The sequence below is a fragment of the Camelina sativa genome, chromosome 19 (assembly GCF_030686135.1).
Source record: "Camelina sativa cultivar CO46 ecotype springtype chromosome 19, ASM3068613v1".
NCBI classification, from domain to species: Eukaryota; Viridiplantae; Streptophyta; class Magnoliopsida; order Brassicales; family Brassicaceae; genus Camelina; species Camelina sativa.
In genome coordinates this window covers 18809450-18824337 of record NC_141898.1, presented here as the reverse complement: position 1 = coordinate 18824337, position 14888 = coordinate 18809450, and the positions used below count along the sequence as shown (strand labels likewise).

The 14888-nt window shown below is 39.8% G+C and overlaps 2 protein-coding genes and 2 pseudogenes across 5 annotated transcripts; 2 read left to right on the top strand and 2 right to left on the bottom strand.

Moving 5' to 3' along the window:
* The first annotated feature begins 696 nt into the window (after positions 1-696).
* Positions 697-5329, top strand: LOC147920784 (uncharacterized; annotated as a pseudogene).
* Positions 5330-5985: 656 nt separating this feature from the next.
* Positions 5986-6799, top strand: LOC104767964 (F-box protein At2g14500 pseudogene; annotated as a pseudogene).
* LOC104766668 (DUF21 domain-containing protein At2g14520) lies at positions 6795-10124 on the bottom strand. Of its 4 annotated transcripts, none has more exons than XM_010490591.3 (11): positions 9433-10124; positions 9036-9112; positions 8857-8940; positions 8681-8794; positions 8440-8526; positions 8166-8305; positions 7992-8079; positions 7789-7862; positions 7560-7684; positions 7209-7474; positions 6795-7114 (listed from the first exon to the last, which is right to left on the bottom strand). In XM_010490591.3, exons 1-11 carry the CDS (start codon positions 9608-9610, stop codon positions 7070-7072), a joined length of 1278 nt encoding a protein of 425 aa, XP_010488893.2. In that variant the 5' UTR covers positions 9611-10124; the 3' UTR covers positions 6795-7069. The 4 variants fall into 4 exon arrangements, with proteins under 4 accessions (XP_010488893.2, XP_087358340.1, XP_087358338.1 ...); XM_087502214.1 differs by having other exon boundaries at positions 8862-8940; positions 9433-9991; XM_087502212.1 differs by having other exon boundaries at positions 8160-8305; positions 9433-9914.
* Positions 10125-13577: 3453 nt separating this feature from the next.
* On the bottom strand, positions 13578-14357 carry LOC104767965 (uncharacterized). Its single transcript, XM_010491923.1, has one exon. It carries the CDS (start codon positions 14355-14357, stop codon positions 13578-13580), a length of 780 nt encoding a protein of 259 aa, XP_010490225.1.
* Positions 14358-14888: the final 531 nt, after the last annotated feature.

The window sequence follows — 14888 nt, the reverse complement described above, 5'->3', positions numbered from 1 at the left end:
CTCAAAATCGCCAAAACTGCACATCAGCCCTAGTTCGTTCAAACTCGCAACCGGAGGTTAAGCTCGTGATCAGCTTGTTATTTCTGTGATCTTAAGCTCCCGGATCAATCCATTCAACCCAATCGGTGGCTAAGGTAAACAATCAATCCCATCGGACATATATATATCAAATCTGATCTCTAATTGTATTTGAACCATAAAATCTACATATATACAATCAACAAATCAAAACTCTAAAGCTATAAACACTAAATATCCTAAACCCTAAGCTGCGATTTTTGAAACCCTAAATTCTAAAGCATTAAAATCCGATTGTTTGAGGTTGAGGTTTGCTTAGGATAGATTGATTGTTATTAACTGATTGTTCTATATCTTGCATGAAATCCTAAAATTGAAATCTTAAAATCGGAACCCTAGGGAAAACATAATCCTATTCGGAAAAAAGAGCAAAACCTAACTAGATTATTTGCATTCATTCCTATGATATTTCCTTATTCATACTAGATCACAATTTTGTCTAGGATTGTTTCATGCATAAACTAACCATGTGATAATACAAGATGTTACTTACTAGGACCAATATGATTCGGTCTTAAAAACTGCATGGCCTAGATTAAATTGATTACATGATTCGGTCATAAAAACCGCATGGCATAATCTAAAACGAATGCATGTTTTTGCTCGTGTGTCTTATAGATGTCAAAGATCAACTATGTCCAATATGCTGCACTTAATGTCTCTGGTGACAACTATTTACAATGGGCTTTGGATACTAAGATTACCCTGAAATCAAAGGATCTATGTGAATGTATCGAGGATGACAATGATACCACTGAAAAAGAAAGATATAAGGTGATTCTCCTCATACGCCATCATCTTGCTGAGAGTATAAAAAATCAGTACCTTACCATTGAATCCTCTTGACCTTTGGGTAGAGTTGAAAAATAGATATGGTCACCAAAAGATGATGCTTCTACCAAAATCCCAATTCGATTGGAAGAATTTAAGAATCGAGGATTTTAAATCCGTGGATGAGTATAACTCAGAGCTGTTAAAGATAGTTTCAATCTTGAAACTATGTGGTAAGGAGGTTACTGAGGAAGACTTGCTAGAGAAAACATTCTCAACCTTTCACACAAATAACTAACTGCTTCAGCAACAATATCGTAAAAAGGGTTTTACTACATATGCAAGTCTAATCTCTTATTTGCTACTTGCTGAGCAAAACAATGAGTTATTGCTGATGAACAGTGAAATCAGACCTCCTGGCTCTACCCCATTCCCAGAAGCCCACAAAGCTGATATGACCAAGAAAGAGCCTCAAGGGCCTAAAGAGACTAAAGAGTCTAACTACGTCCATAGAGACAAGTATCACGACCGCGGTCGTGGTAGAGGACATGGTGGTCGTGGAAATTACCAAGGAAACCATTATGCTGGTCAAGGCCGTGGGAATCGATCCGACTTTGGTCGTGGTCGAGATAGAGGCCGCAGAATCTTCAAACCACAACACAAAACCAAATCCGTTTCCCACAGATGCGGTATGGGGAACCATTGGGCAAAGACGTACAGGACACCTAAGCACCTTGCTGATCTCTATCAAGAGAGTGTGAAAAAGAATCCAGAAGGTAACCTGGTTCATCTCGATGGTGAAGGAGATTTCGAGCATGAGAAAGATGATTAAATGGATTATGAAACGTCAGATTGCCTAAAAGAGGGTAATTAAATTTAGACACCTATTGTTTTGATTTATTTTTGATTTCCATGTTTTATGCTTTTGGATTTTATTGAATTATGATTTTGGTTTAAATTCAATTATTTTATTATCTTTAATATACATTCGTTTTTTTATTCCTTTATGTCTAAAATATAATTTTTTTCCATATTAAGAAATGACTAACGATAAGAACATACTTTTGGTGGATAGTGGATCAACCACATGATTTTGAAGGACAAGAGATATTTTGTGAATCTCACTTTAAAAAACGCCAATATTAGCACAATAGCAGGTATAGCTAGTCTTATTGAAGGCTACGGCCAGGCCCATATTCTTTTACCTAAGGGCACACATCTTGAACTATTAGATACTTTATATTCACCCAGTTCAAAAAGGAGCTTATTGAGTTTCAAAGATATTTGTTTGAATGGTTTCCATATTGAAACTAAAGGTGAAGGAAACCAAGAGTTCGTACACATTACCGAGATTACCCAAGGCTTTAAGAAAGTCCTAGAGACTATACCCGCATTATCTACTTGCATTTACTATGCCAAATATGGCAATTAACAAGATGTTCAATGAACAATTCACTTTATGGCATGACCGGCTTAGCCATCCCGGTTCTAACATGATGCGTAAGCTAATCTTAAATTCAAAAGGGCACACTATAAAAGAGAGACGAGTTATCCCTAAGAATCTCATGTGTGTAGCATGTGCACAAGGGAAACTCATTATAAGGCCATCACCAGTCAAAGTAACTAAAGAGACTTTAAATTTTCTGGAAAGGATACAAGGAGATATATGTGGACCAATACACCCACCATGTGGGACGTTTAGATATTTTATGGTCCTCATTGGTGCATCGACCAGATGGTCGCATGTTTGTCTATTGTCCACTAGAAACCTAGCGTTTGCTAGATTCCTGGCTCAGATCATACGTCTGCGAGCACACTTTCCAGATTTTCCACTTAAGACTATACATCTAGATAATGCTGGTAAATTTACATCTCAAGCGTTTAATGATTATTGTATGTCCATGGGGGTAAGTGTGGAACATCCCGTGGCATATGTACATACACATAATGGATTAGCTGAATCCTTCATTAAATGAATTCAATTGATTGCTCGACCATTACTCATGAGGTCGAAGCTTCCTGTGTCGGATCGGGGACACGCAGTATTACATGCAGTAGAGCTTATATGCATCAGGCCATCTAGTGAGCATAGATATTCACCATCCCAATTACTCACGGGTCATGAGCCAGACATATCCCATCTAAAGACATTTGGGTGTGCCGTTTATGGACCCATTGCACCACCACAAAGAACAAAGATGGGACCTCAAAGGAGGATGGGAATATTTGTTGGATATGATTCTCCCACCATCATTAAGTATCTAGAGCCAACCATGGGTGATCTATTTAAGGCTAGATACGCGGATTGTCAGTTTGCTGAATCTGAATTCCCTATATTAGGTGGAGAGACAAACAAGCTGGTCAAAGAGATATCATGGAATCAAACATCCTTGAATTGGCAAGATCCTCAGACTCTGGAATGTGAAGCAGAGATCCAAAAGATTATACATTTACCAAAGCTAGCTAACCAATTGCCAGATTCCTTTGCTGACCCAAAGAAAGTTACAAAATCATACATACCAGCTTGTATTGAACCAGTACGTATTGATGTTCAAAAGGGACACAATCAAGTTTCTACAGAGTCTAAGGTACGTTTGAAACGTGGTAGACCAATAGGTTCCCAAGATAAGAATCCTCGGAAATCAAAGAAAGGTGCAATTAAAACCGAGGTTAAGGAAACCATAGACATGACCGCGGCAGACCCAAAGGAACCGATCAATGAGGTTTGGGACGTTAAACCTCAAGGTCCTGAAGGTATTGATAATAATGAGATCTCAATAAACTATATCATGTCTGGAATTAATGGAACCGAAAAGATGCCGATATCGATGAAATATTTGCATATAAGGTAGCACTTGAAATGAATGAGGATCATGAACCCACGTCTTTATTAGAGTTCACTCAAGGATCAGATTGGCTAAAATGGAAAGAAGCCATAAACGTGGAGTTGAATTCATTAAAGAAAAGAAATGTGTTTGGTCCGATCATAAGGACACCATTCGATGTAAAACCAGTAGGACACAAATGGGTTTTTGTGAGGAAGAGAAATGAGAATAATGAAATCGTGAGATATAAGCCACGACTTGTAGCACAAGGATTCTCACAAAGACCGGGGATATATTATGAGAAGACATACTCCCCTGTGGTGGATGCAACAACTTTTAGATTTTTGATAAGTCTGGCTATAAGAGAAAGTCTTGATCTACGGCTAATTGATGTAGTGACCGCATATTTATATGGTCCACTGGATAATGAAATATATATGAGATTACCAGAGGGTATTGAGCTCAATGATAAGAAAGGTTCTCGAGAACAGCACTGCATAAGGCTGAACAAATCCGTTTATGGACTGAAACAAAGTGGGCGTATGGGGTACAATAGACTTATTGAGTCCCTAGTCAAAGAAGACTATAAGAATGATCCCATCAGTCCATGTATTTTTATAAAGAAGTTTGCAAACAAAGGATTTGTAATCATAGCAGTATACGTGGATGATTTGAACATCCTAGGAACCTCCGGGGAAATTTCCCAAACAGTTGAATACCTCAAGAAAGAGTTTGAAATGAAAGACCTTGGTAAGACTAAATTTTGTTTGGGATTGCAGCTTGAGTACATAAATAATGGAATCCTTGTGCATCAAATGGCATATACTGAAAAGATACTCAAGAGATTCAATATGGACCAGGCCCACCCATTGTCTAGCCCAATGGTTGTGAGAAGCCTCAGATTGGACAGTGATCCGTTCGGTCCAAAGAAGAACAATGAAGAAGTTCTCGGTCCTGAAGTGCCATATCTCAGTGCCATAGGAGCTTTAATATATTTGGCTAGCCACACTAGACCAGATATTTGTTTTGTCGGGAACCTCTTATCGAGATTTAGTTCATGTCCGACCCAAAGGAACTGAAACGGTATCAAACATATATTGCGTTACCTACAAGGAACGAATGATTTCGGTCTATTCTATACTAACCATAACAAAAATGCTTTAGTTGGTTTTGCTGATGCAAGTTATCTATATGACCCACATAATGCTAGAACTCAAACCGGCTATGTGTTTACACACAATGGTACAGAAATTTCATGGCGTTCAATGAAGCAGACCATTGCGGCCACTTCATCTAATCATGCAGAAATTTTGGCTAGGCATGAGGCCAGCCATGAGTGTGTTTGGTTGAGATCAATGACTCAACACATCAGATCAGATTGTGGCATGACGGATGACAAGGAACCAACCATCATATTTGAAGACAACACAGCATGCATCGCACAGCTCAAGGACGGTTACATCAAGGGAGATCGGACGAAGCATATTTTGCCTAAGTTCTTTTTCACACATGAACTACAAGAGGCCGGTGAAGTTCAAGTGGTACAAATCCAATCTAGCGACAACTCAGCCGATCTTTTCACCAAGTCATTACCAACATCAACATTCAGGAAGCTCACACATCAGATTGGGATGCGTAGACTCAAGGATATTTAGTGATGTTCAGAAAAGGGGGAGTAATACGTATTGTACTCTTTTTCCTTCACCATGGTTTTGTTCTACTGGGTTTTTCTAATATGGTTTTAATAAGGCAGCATCCCCAAGCGTATTACGATGATCTCTTAGCATCTACACGGTTATGTCATCCAATGGGAAGTATTGTAAACCATTGAAGATGGATCTCCATAACCGGTACATACAAGCCCAAGTTCATAAGGCCCATCATTACTATCTATTCCCACCGTCATTAGGTTTTTGGGTTGTGTACTTGTATATATATGTACTCTCAATTGGATGAATAAGATAAGTTTAAGTTTCACAACAGTGAAAGCCTTTTTATTTGGAAAAAAAATAAAACATAAATATCCAAACCCTAAATTTTACTCATTTATGTTTAACGCTATGGAGACTCTATTTCCGGAGGCTGGTCGGAGCTCTCTACTGATTTGCTTACATCTATTTTGAACGATTAGTTATCTCCATGGCTAATGCTATTCCCAGAGAGAGAGACAATAGTTGCGTGCTGTACAATCCAGACGAAGATAGGGTTTACAAAACAGAGAGAGACTTATCAACATATAGTTGCATTATATTTTCTCGCAAATTCGGGTAATTGGTTCCTTGTGATCGATTCTCGATCCATTCTCTATATTATGGATGTCTTTAACGTTGAAAAAATTGACCTTCCACCTCTAGAGTCGTTCCTGTCAGATAACTTTACAGTCGAGCAAATAGGAGATGACGAGAATGCCAAATGGAAAGAAACTGATCACCCTAATAATCGTGTTTGTTACAAAACAGACACAATTCTAAGAGGCCTTTTGTGGGTGGACGAGAAAACGAAAGAGTTTGTTGTAGTTTGGTTCTTCGATTACTCTGACACGTTTTTAGCCTATTGCAAGAAAGGTGACGATCATTACAATAACATTGAGCTATGTTATGTTCTCCCTAAGGACAAGGAGTTACGAGGTGTAAAAGATATGGTACTCCATGGTTACTTTCTTTATATCGTTACGGCCCATGCGTACATTCGATGCCTCGATTTGTCTAGTCAACAAGGTTTCGAGGACGTTAATCAAAATAACCCATTGAAAAAGTTTCCTCGAGGGGATTATAAAACCAATTGCAAGATCAGGGGAGGTTTTGTTGGTTGAAAACAACATTGGAAGCGATAAGAGCTTCCGTGTCTACAAGGAGGATCCTATTGCAGATCCAGATAAAGTCGACACCCCGCTTTTTGAGGTGGATACTATAGAAGATGAGGAGGCCCTGCTTAACTTGGGTATCACTATGCGTGGTATCGAACCAAACTCCATCTATTATACCCGTCAAGACCGTGTTTTTCACCGGTTGTTTTCAAACCTGGACATCTGTGTATTCAATCTCGAAACCAAGACCCTCAAACGGTTTCCTAGTCTCTCCAACATGAAGCTCAAGGATGCTTTATGGTTTCTCCCTGGAGTTTGAAAAATTACAAACTTTTCTTTTCTTTCCCATATCTAACATATATGAACAGTTCAAGCTAGGAATATCTTTCTACATGTTGTACGAACAATTTGTAGATAAGGAAATAAACTATACCTAAGAAGCAGTGTTATTACATGACATATGATCTGACTTTAATATATATGACTATTTCGCAGCAAAACTTGTCCCGAGGAAATTGGATTTCTTCTGAGCTATAGCACCGTGTATATGGTTCAGACAACTAATATTGAGCACTCGAAGTTGTGGCTGTCACGAGTCTTCAAAATGATGATCCGTCTCATCAAATATCTCTTCCTACAGTCATATTTACAAACAAATGATAACTGATTTGAAATAAAGTAATAGGAAAAAGTTATGAGAATTGAAGAGGTAATAGTTTGTTACTTACCTGCAAAAGTTCTTCAATGACATCTTCCATGGTAATGATACCAACAGCTTCTTCCTCCTCAGCTAGCTTTGGCAGCGGATGTTCGTTAAACTGCAAAATGTCAGCGTCATTATCTTTGGACCACCTCTTGCTCCTCGACCCTGCTTTAAACGAATTTGCTCGGTTTGGAAAACTTTTCCATTTCTGAAGTGATCTCCTTCTTGTAAACTTTTTTTCCTGTGGGGATCTCTCATTATCCACATCCACTCTGACTTCATTCACAGTCCCTATTCAAAGTGGAGAAAAGGTTATTAGTCTGCGTAAGAAGTTTCCACCCACATTGTATAACTCCCACGAAGAAAATCCAGTTACCGTTTGCAGCATCATTACTGGGTAATGGGTGGATTTTGTCACACTGTCTCACAACCACAGCCATGTGGCTATGACCTTTCTGAAACTCGTTCAATATATCATATAACGGTAAGGTTTCTGGAACTCTGGAACGCATTGGAGAAAAACAAGAACGAGCAATCAAAAAGCATATTCAACAAGTTTTCAGTCGTTTGACATTTGGTAATCAAATTATAATTGGTAAAGTTACCTTGGGATTCTTCGTATCGTCACATTTTTTACTTGTATTTCTTCATCAGGGTTGATAGTCAATAAGTTCTTCACCTGAAGATAAATTTAAGAGCCGTAAGAGGCAGATACAGGTGGACAATAATGTTAATAAAGGAGCAAATTAGTCTGCTTTGTTACTAAGATTCTTCAACTGCTTGAAGGTATCGTGAGATGGAGATTTACCAAAACAAGTCCAATTATGTTGGTACGTTGCTCATAGTATACTGGAACCCTGCTATGACCTTTCTCGAGGATCAAATTCATCAAATCCCTGATGAAGGACAAAAGAAATTAAGTTTAGAATGACTAGGAGAATTAAGGAATCTATGCAGGGGGTTTGAACGAACGAACCAAGACCTGTCTAGTTTTGCATTGATGTCAATCACAAAAGTCTCAGAAACTGGTGTCATTGCATCTTTGGCCATTTTCCCAGATAGTTCAAGAGCTCCAGCAATGATAGTTGTCTCATCATGTGTTAAATCTCCACCCTTTCCAGCCTGAAAGAATTGGGATGCTAAGTTATTCAGCTGACAACATAATGCAAAAAGCATAAAACAGAAACATGTCATCATGAGAACAGACTGTTGCACACAACTCATAATTTGAGACATAAGAGATATCGAAGACATGCCTCATTTCCATGCAAATCCACAAGTGTTTTCAGCTCAGCTCTGCGGAAAAGGGCTACACGACCATGACCAAGTAGAAAGTCCAACAGCTGAAATATATACAGAAAAAAAAGTAAATAAATAAATAAAAAGGAGCAAAGATTGTATCAGGACAAAGACTCTATGCCCAGGGCAATCACTCTTGGGACCCTGCTGCATAATTTAAAAGCTGAACATGGGAGATTCGGGTGTGTAATCAATCACCTTACTGATCGGCCATGCAACTGGTAAGCAGATCCAGACTAGAACACGGACAAATGGAGCCACTGTTGCACCAATTGCCAAACCATGACGAGAACAGACTGACTGAGGTATAATCTGCAGATGGGAGTTAAATCAACCATCAATTGTGGTAAATGATAAGTAAAACCAGAGCTCACCTCACCAAAGAGAAGAATTAATGTCACTGAAATCAGAATGGCACCCCAAGCCGTCACAAGAGCGTCAAGGAAAATAGGAAGCGTCTGAGAACCAAAAGTTACAATAAGTAAGTACAAGAACATTCAAGAACCCTACAAAGTAAGAACATTCCCCAAGTTCAAGTCCTAATACTCTATACCTCCATAGCAGCTGCATTGCAAATCAGTAAAGTGCAAAGCAAAAGATGCTGATTTTTCACAACTGGCAATATCTTTGCTGCATCAAAAGCCAAAAACCCACTTGCAAATCATTAAGATAATGAATCAAGACATTCAAATTTATCACAGAAACATGAAACAAAGTCATTGATGTAATCCAAAACTAAACATGCTAATATTAAACTTCAATACTAAATCCACAAGTTACAATTTAATAATTCCTAGAAAACAATCTAAACACAAATTAGGAAGTTAATTAAATAACTAAATCAGAGAGACTCGTGTCATTTACCAAACCAACAACACATGCGAGAGATTCTGATTCCCTTTAATAATTCCAAAATTAAAGCAAAAAAAAAAAAAGAGAATCAAAATTACCAGCATGTATACGATCTGTGGGAGTGCCGGATTTAGCAAGAACCTCAAGATCAACGAGACTCATAGACATAAGACCCAAGGTAAGACCAGACATTAGTCCAGCGAACAAGACTAGTAACACTATCACAACTATGTGTATGAAGAAGTTGGGCTCGCAGCATTCATACTCCACCGCCATAGTTTCACCCAAAAGAAAAAGAACCCAGAAATTAAAAACCCTAATCTTACGTCAACATCTTCGAAATCACGTACGGACAAGAATACACCGTTTCGAAATTAAGCTTAGAATGATAGTTGAAATCAGAATGAGATGACCTCTGATTGTTCAGAAAGATTCTGATTTGCGACAAAAGAAACACACAAAAGAAAAGAAAAAAAAAACAGAGATTACGAAGAGAGAGATCTGAGTAAATTTTAGAGTGAGTGGGAGACGAAAAGGTGATGAAGAAGACACTTCTCTAAAAGAAAGAAAAGAAAAACACATTTTTTCTTGACGAAGCTTGGAGGAGATAGTTTGCGTGGCGAAAGACTAAACTGCCCACGCGATGTTACTGCAAACGTGTTTTTTCGGGGACGGGTGTTTTGGTCATTAGTTGATTCTATTCTGTGCTTTGTCAGATTATTGTTAGCAATGATTTTTAGACTTTTTTTTTAGTACAAAGTTAGAGATTTGATATTTGGTGGATTCGAGTATCATCATTCATCATAGTACCATATATTTTATATATAACCCAAGAGTTTTTTTTTCCCTGTCTGTTGATAAAATGTGAACAGAGAACTAAAACTTTTTTTTTTTTTTTTTTTTTTTTTTTTTTGCCATCAAACCCCATATATTAAGTTATCGAAGATGACTCTCTTCGAGAAAGAGCCAGTTAGGAACCGACGGACTTACATGGGAAAAATAGACACCTCGAGCTCTTGCACATTTCGCAAGTTTATCTGCACGGATATTATCCTCGCGAGGAATATATCTAATACTAAAATCGGCAAATCTATCTCTGAAATGAGTACAATCCTTCAATTCTGATGAAAAGGTCGGCCAATCCTCGATAGTAGACGTCATCCTTAGGAGGTCTGAACAATCCATAGCAAAAAGAGTTTTATCCATCTCCAACGCTAATAAGCATTTCATAGCCCAATAAGGGTATCTAACTCTGCATGTAAAGGGGACAGGCTTCTGCGCGATCCTTTTAGCCCCATGTGCAGGATTCTATCGCCAATAGACGCAATCCAACCATGTCCACTCCTATCCACCTCTGCATGCCAAGATCCGTCTATAAAGCATACAAGAGATTCTTGTGGAATTGGGGTCGAAGATGTGTCTGCCTCTATTACCGTTGGTGCTAGGTCTCTATTATTTGCTTTCCTCCATACTTCTTCTTCTTGGATAGCTTTTTCCACTGTATCTTGCGGAGACTCATGGATATTTTCAAACACTTTCTTGTTTCTTGCCTTCCAAATGTACCACATCAACCAAGGAAATGTCCGCAGATTTTGATCAAGGACACCATAGTCTCTACCTCTCCCGTATAGAAAATCAAGGTTGCTATATAGGGAAGATGAGGGAAACACCATAGGATGGGTAGGGATTGTCGATAAAGCCCACACTTGACGTGCTGGGGGGCATTCAAATAGTATGTGATTTATAGTTTCCTCCTCTCCTCCACACCTAGGACATTCCTTATTCCTACCAATATGGCGATAATACAAACGCTGGCATGTTGCCAAACACCCAGTCACACATTGCCACACGAAATGCTTTAGCTTCCGTGATGTTTTTAACTTCCATACTTGCGCCTTGAGTGTCATAACACTAGGCCCCTGAAGAGGGAGGCCGCAAGTAGGGCGAGAGATAGCTCTCGCGGCTTCGTATCCAGATTTAACGGTATAATTCCCAGACTTCGTCAAGGTCCACGAATATCCGTCCCTCGAGGCGTTCAAGCTCGGTCTAATTCCCAGAATAAGGGTAATATCTTTTGGGGGGGAAGAATTCCTGAAGACGCTCTATTTTCCACTTTTTTGTGTTAAAATCAATCAAGGTATTAACACAAATCAGATGATTTCTTTCGTTAGTCAACCCTTGTGGAGGTCGCGCTGGCGTATCTGGAATCCATGGTTCAGTCCAGATGCAAGTGTTGAATCCCGAGCTTATAGTCTTACGAATCCCATAAGAAAGAACATGTTTTGCCGCCAACATACTCCTCCAACCATATGATGGTCGATTTGACACTTGTATCTCTAATGGGCTATAGTATCGAAAGTATCTCCCCTTAAGGACTCGACTAAGGAGGGAATCTGAGTATCTGAGAAGCCTCCATAGTTGCTTTGCCAAAAGGGCAAGATTAAAATCTTCTAATGTTCGGAAGCCTAGCCCGCCTTCTGATTGTTTGGCACACATTTGCTCCCATGAGAGCCAGTGTAATCCTTTACTATCTGCTTTGTTGCTCCACCAGAATTGGCAATGGCATTAGTTAATTTAGAGCAAATAGCTTTTGGTAAGAGAAAACACGACATTACATATGTCGGAATTGCTTGCGCCACTGACTTAATCAGGATTTCCTTGCCTCCCTTGGATAGGGACTTTGAGGTCCATAAATTAACCCTCTTATGGAGCTTATCTCTCACAAATGCAAAGACTTGTGCCTTTGACCCATGGATCTTCTCAGGAAGACCCAGGTAAGTGCCCATGCCTCCTTCTTGTGATATCCCAATAATTGATTTAATTTCTTGTCGTACATGGGTTGGGACCTCGGTTCCAAACATGATGGAAGATTTGGAGAAGTTAATTTCTTGTCCGGATGCCTCGCCATATGAGCGGATTATATCAATAATTTCCTTGCATTGCTGGGTATCAGCTTTGCAGAAGAATAAACTGTCATCTGCAAACAGTAAATGGGAGATCCGTGGGCTTGCGTTCGAGATACGAAGTCCCTAAATCTTCCCCTCCTTTTCTGCAGTCTTAATTTGAGCGATTAGCGCCTCGGTACAGAGTATGAATAAATATGGGGAGATTGGGTCTCCTTGACGAATCCTCCGTGTAGGCCTAATTCGTCCCTTGGGATCCCCATTGATCAGAATGCGATAGGAGACTGAAGTAATGCATTGCATTATCCATTCTACCCATTTTTGATCAAATCCCATTTTTTCCATCAAAGCTCTTAGGAAATTCCATTCCACCCTATCGTACGCTTTACTCATGTCCGTCTTAATTGCCATAAATTTTTTCCGGTTGGCCTGGTTGGATCGGAGGGCATGGAAGTTTTCTTGAGCGATGAGGATATTATCTGTGATTAATCTTCCTGCCACAAACGCAGATTGGGTCTCAGATATAAGTTCTGGCAAAAACCTCTTGAGTCGTAAGCTCAAGATTTTTGAGATCACCTTATGACTTACGTTACAGAGACTAATAGGGCGAAATTTGGACATTTCGCGAGGTCGATCTCCTTTCGGGATTAAACAAATATTTGTTTCATTTAGCTTGCCATCAAAAATCCCAGAGCTAAAGAAATTCTTCACCATTTTAGTGAGATCGCTTTTTATTGTATCCCAAAATTTCTGGAAAAAAAAAACAGTCATCAGATCCGGACCTGGAGCCTTTCCCGGGTTCAGGGAGAACAACGCTCTTTTGACCTCCTCTTCTGAGATTTCTCTCGTTAAATACTCGTTCATGGTGAGTGTGACCAAAGTACGTACATCCTTGATGGCCAATGTAGGGTCGCTCGCATTCGAGGATGAAAAGAGATTGTCAAAATACTCCACTGCAACTTTTTCTATTCCTTCTTCCGTATCAACCCAGACTCCGAGTTGATTAAGGATGCCAGTTATCTTGTTCCGTGCCCTTCTTTGCTTAGTGGAAGCATGAAATTTTTTTGTATTTTGGTCTCCTTCTGCAAGCCAAAGCTCTCTGCTTTTTTGGTACCAATACGCTTCCTCTTCCCTATAAGCCGCACAAAGCTGCCATTTTAGGTCGAGGAGAGTTTCCGATGATATTTGATCATCATCGTAAGACTCATCTAATTTTTCTTGGAGTTCCTTAATCCTTTTTTCTGAGTTTGTTTGATTACTTTTCTTCTAGTTGGAGATAGCTCGTTTACAATTTTCGATTTTCTTTAGGATGGATTGTTCAATAGATTCGTTGTCCCCTCTCATCCATCTACCACTGCCTCTTTAAGGCCTGGCTTGTCAATCCATCGCTTGTCAAACATAAACCTTCTCACAAACTTCTTTGGCCGTGAAAGAATAGATGCGAGGAGTGGACGATGGTCCGAACCCCACATCTTCAAATACTCCACATTAGTGTGGGAAAAGATATTGTGCCATTCTTCATTTCCCATGGCTCTATCCAATCGGCAACGGATCTTACCATTTGACCGTTGACCAATCCATGAAAACTGATTTCCTTGATAGGAAAAATCGATTAGGCCACATGAATCAATCATAACACGGAAAGGTAGAAATGAGGACTCCGATCTTTTTTTTCCTCCTCTTTTTTCATGATTCCCTGTTATTTCGTTGAAATCCCCAATAATAAACCAGGGCTCGCATCTAGCAACTCCAATGCGCATTAGTCTTTCCCATACATAATCACGGTTTGCAGGGACAGGATCACCATAAATAAATGTCATAAAGACCCGAGTTCCATTAATAATAGTTTCGATATCGATTAACCGGTCATCTAACAACAAAAACTTAACCGGGAAATCATTTGAATATAATAAAGCTAAACCACCACTAGAGCCATCCGGCTCAACGGTTCGAAGATTGTCAAATCCTAATTCCACTTGCACATCTTGCAGATAGAAATTATCATTCTTGGTTTCAGATAAAAAAAGAAAACCTGGTGAGTATATTCTACATAACTCACGCAGTCGGCGACGAGTCAGCTTAGCTCCCACCCCTTGACAGTTCCAAGCAATTGTCCTCATGTTGGGGATTTGGGGGAGATCTGGGACTCCACCTCACCATTCTCTTGCTCAGCTGCCTTGTCACTTTTCTTCTTCTTTTTACTTGTTCTTGCCTCATATCGAGGGACCTCTTTGCTTGTTGGCACCTCTGCACCGTTTCTTTGACCACATGAAGCCGGGTTTGTTCTTTTCTTGGGTGAAACCTTCGTGGTAAACATTTTAAGCTTTCTCGAAGCAGCTTTATTCACCTTCGGACTTATAGGTGTGGACTTCGCCTCAGTGGATTTGATGGGCTCTTCATTGCCTAACTCTGGATTTGGGCTTCCAGGAATAGAAAAAGGGCCAGCAGGTTTCTTAGCCTTTCTCCCACCACCCGATGGTTTTGGGGGATTCACACGCTTACTCGAAGGAGACTGAGAAGTTGCCGGAGTCGACGCTGCCGGATAAACACGGGGAACCACCGGTTCCGACACCGTTCGCTCCTCACTGTCGTCCTCCCTGGTCTCCCGCCCTGGGTTATCTGGTGACTCACCGTCACCTGCTAAGTCCTCT

Coding starts and splice junctions, on each gene's coding strand:
- LOC104766668 (XM_087502212.1), bottom strand. CDS start 9,610: ATGGCGGTGGAGTATGAATGCTGCGAGCCCAACTTCTTCATACACATA. Junction 8,941..9,035: donor GCAATGCAGCTGCTATGGAG/GTATAGAGTATT, acceptor TTTGGTTCTCAG/ACGCTTCCTATTTTCCTTGA. Junction 8,795..8,856: donor TAATTCTTCTCTTTGGTGAG/GTGAGCTCTGGT, acceptor TCCCATCTGCAG/ATTATACCTCAGTCAGTCTG.
- LOC104767965 (XM_010491923.1), bottom strand. CDS start 14,357: ATGAGGACAATTGCTTGGAACTGTCAAGGGGTGGGAGCTAAGCTGACT.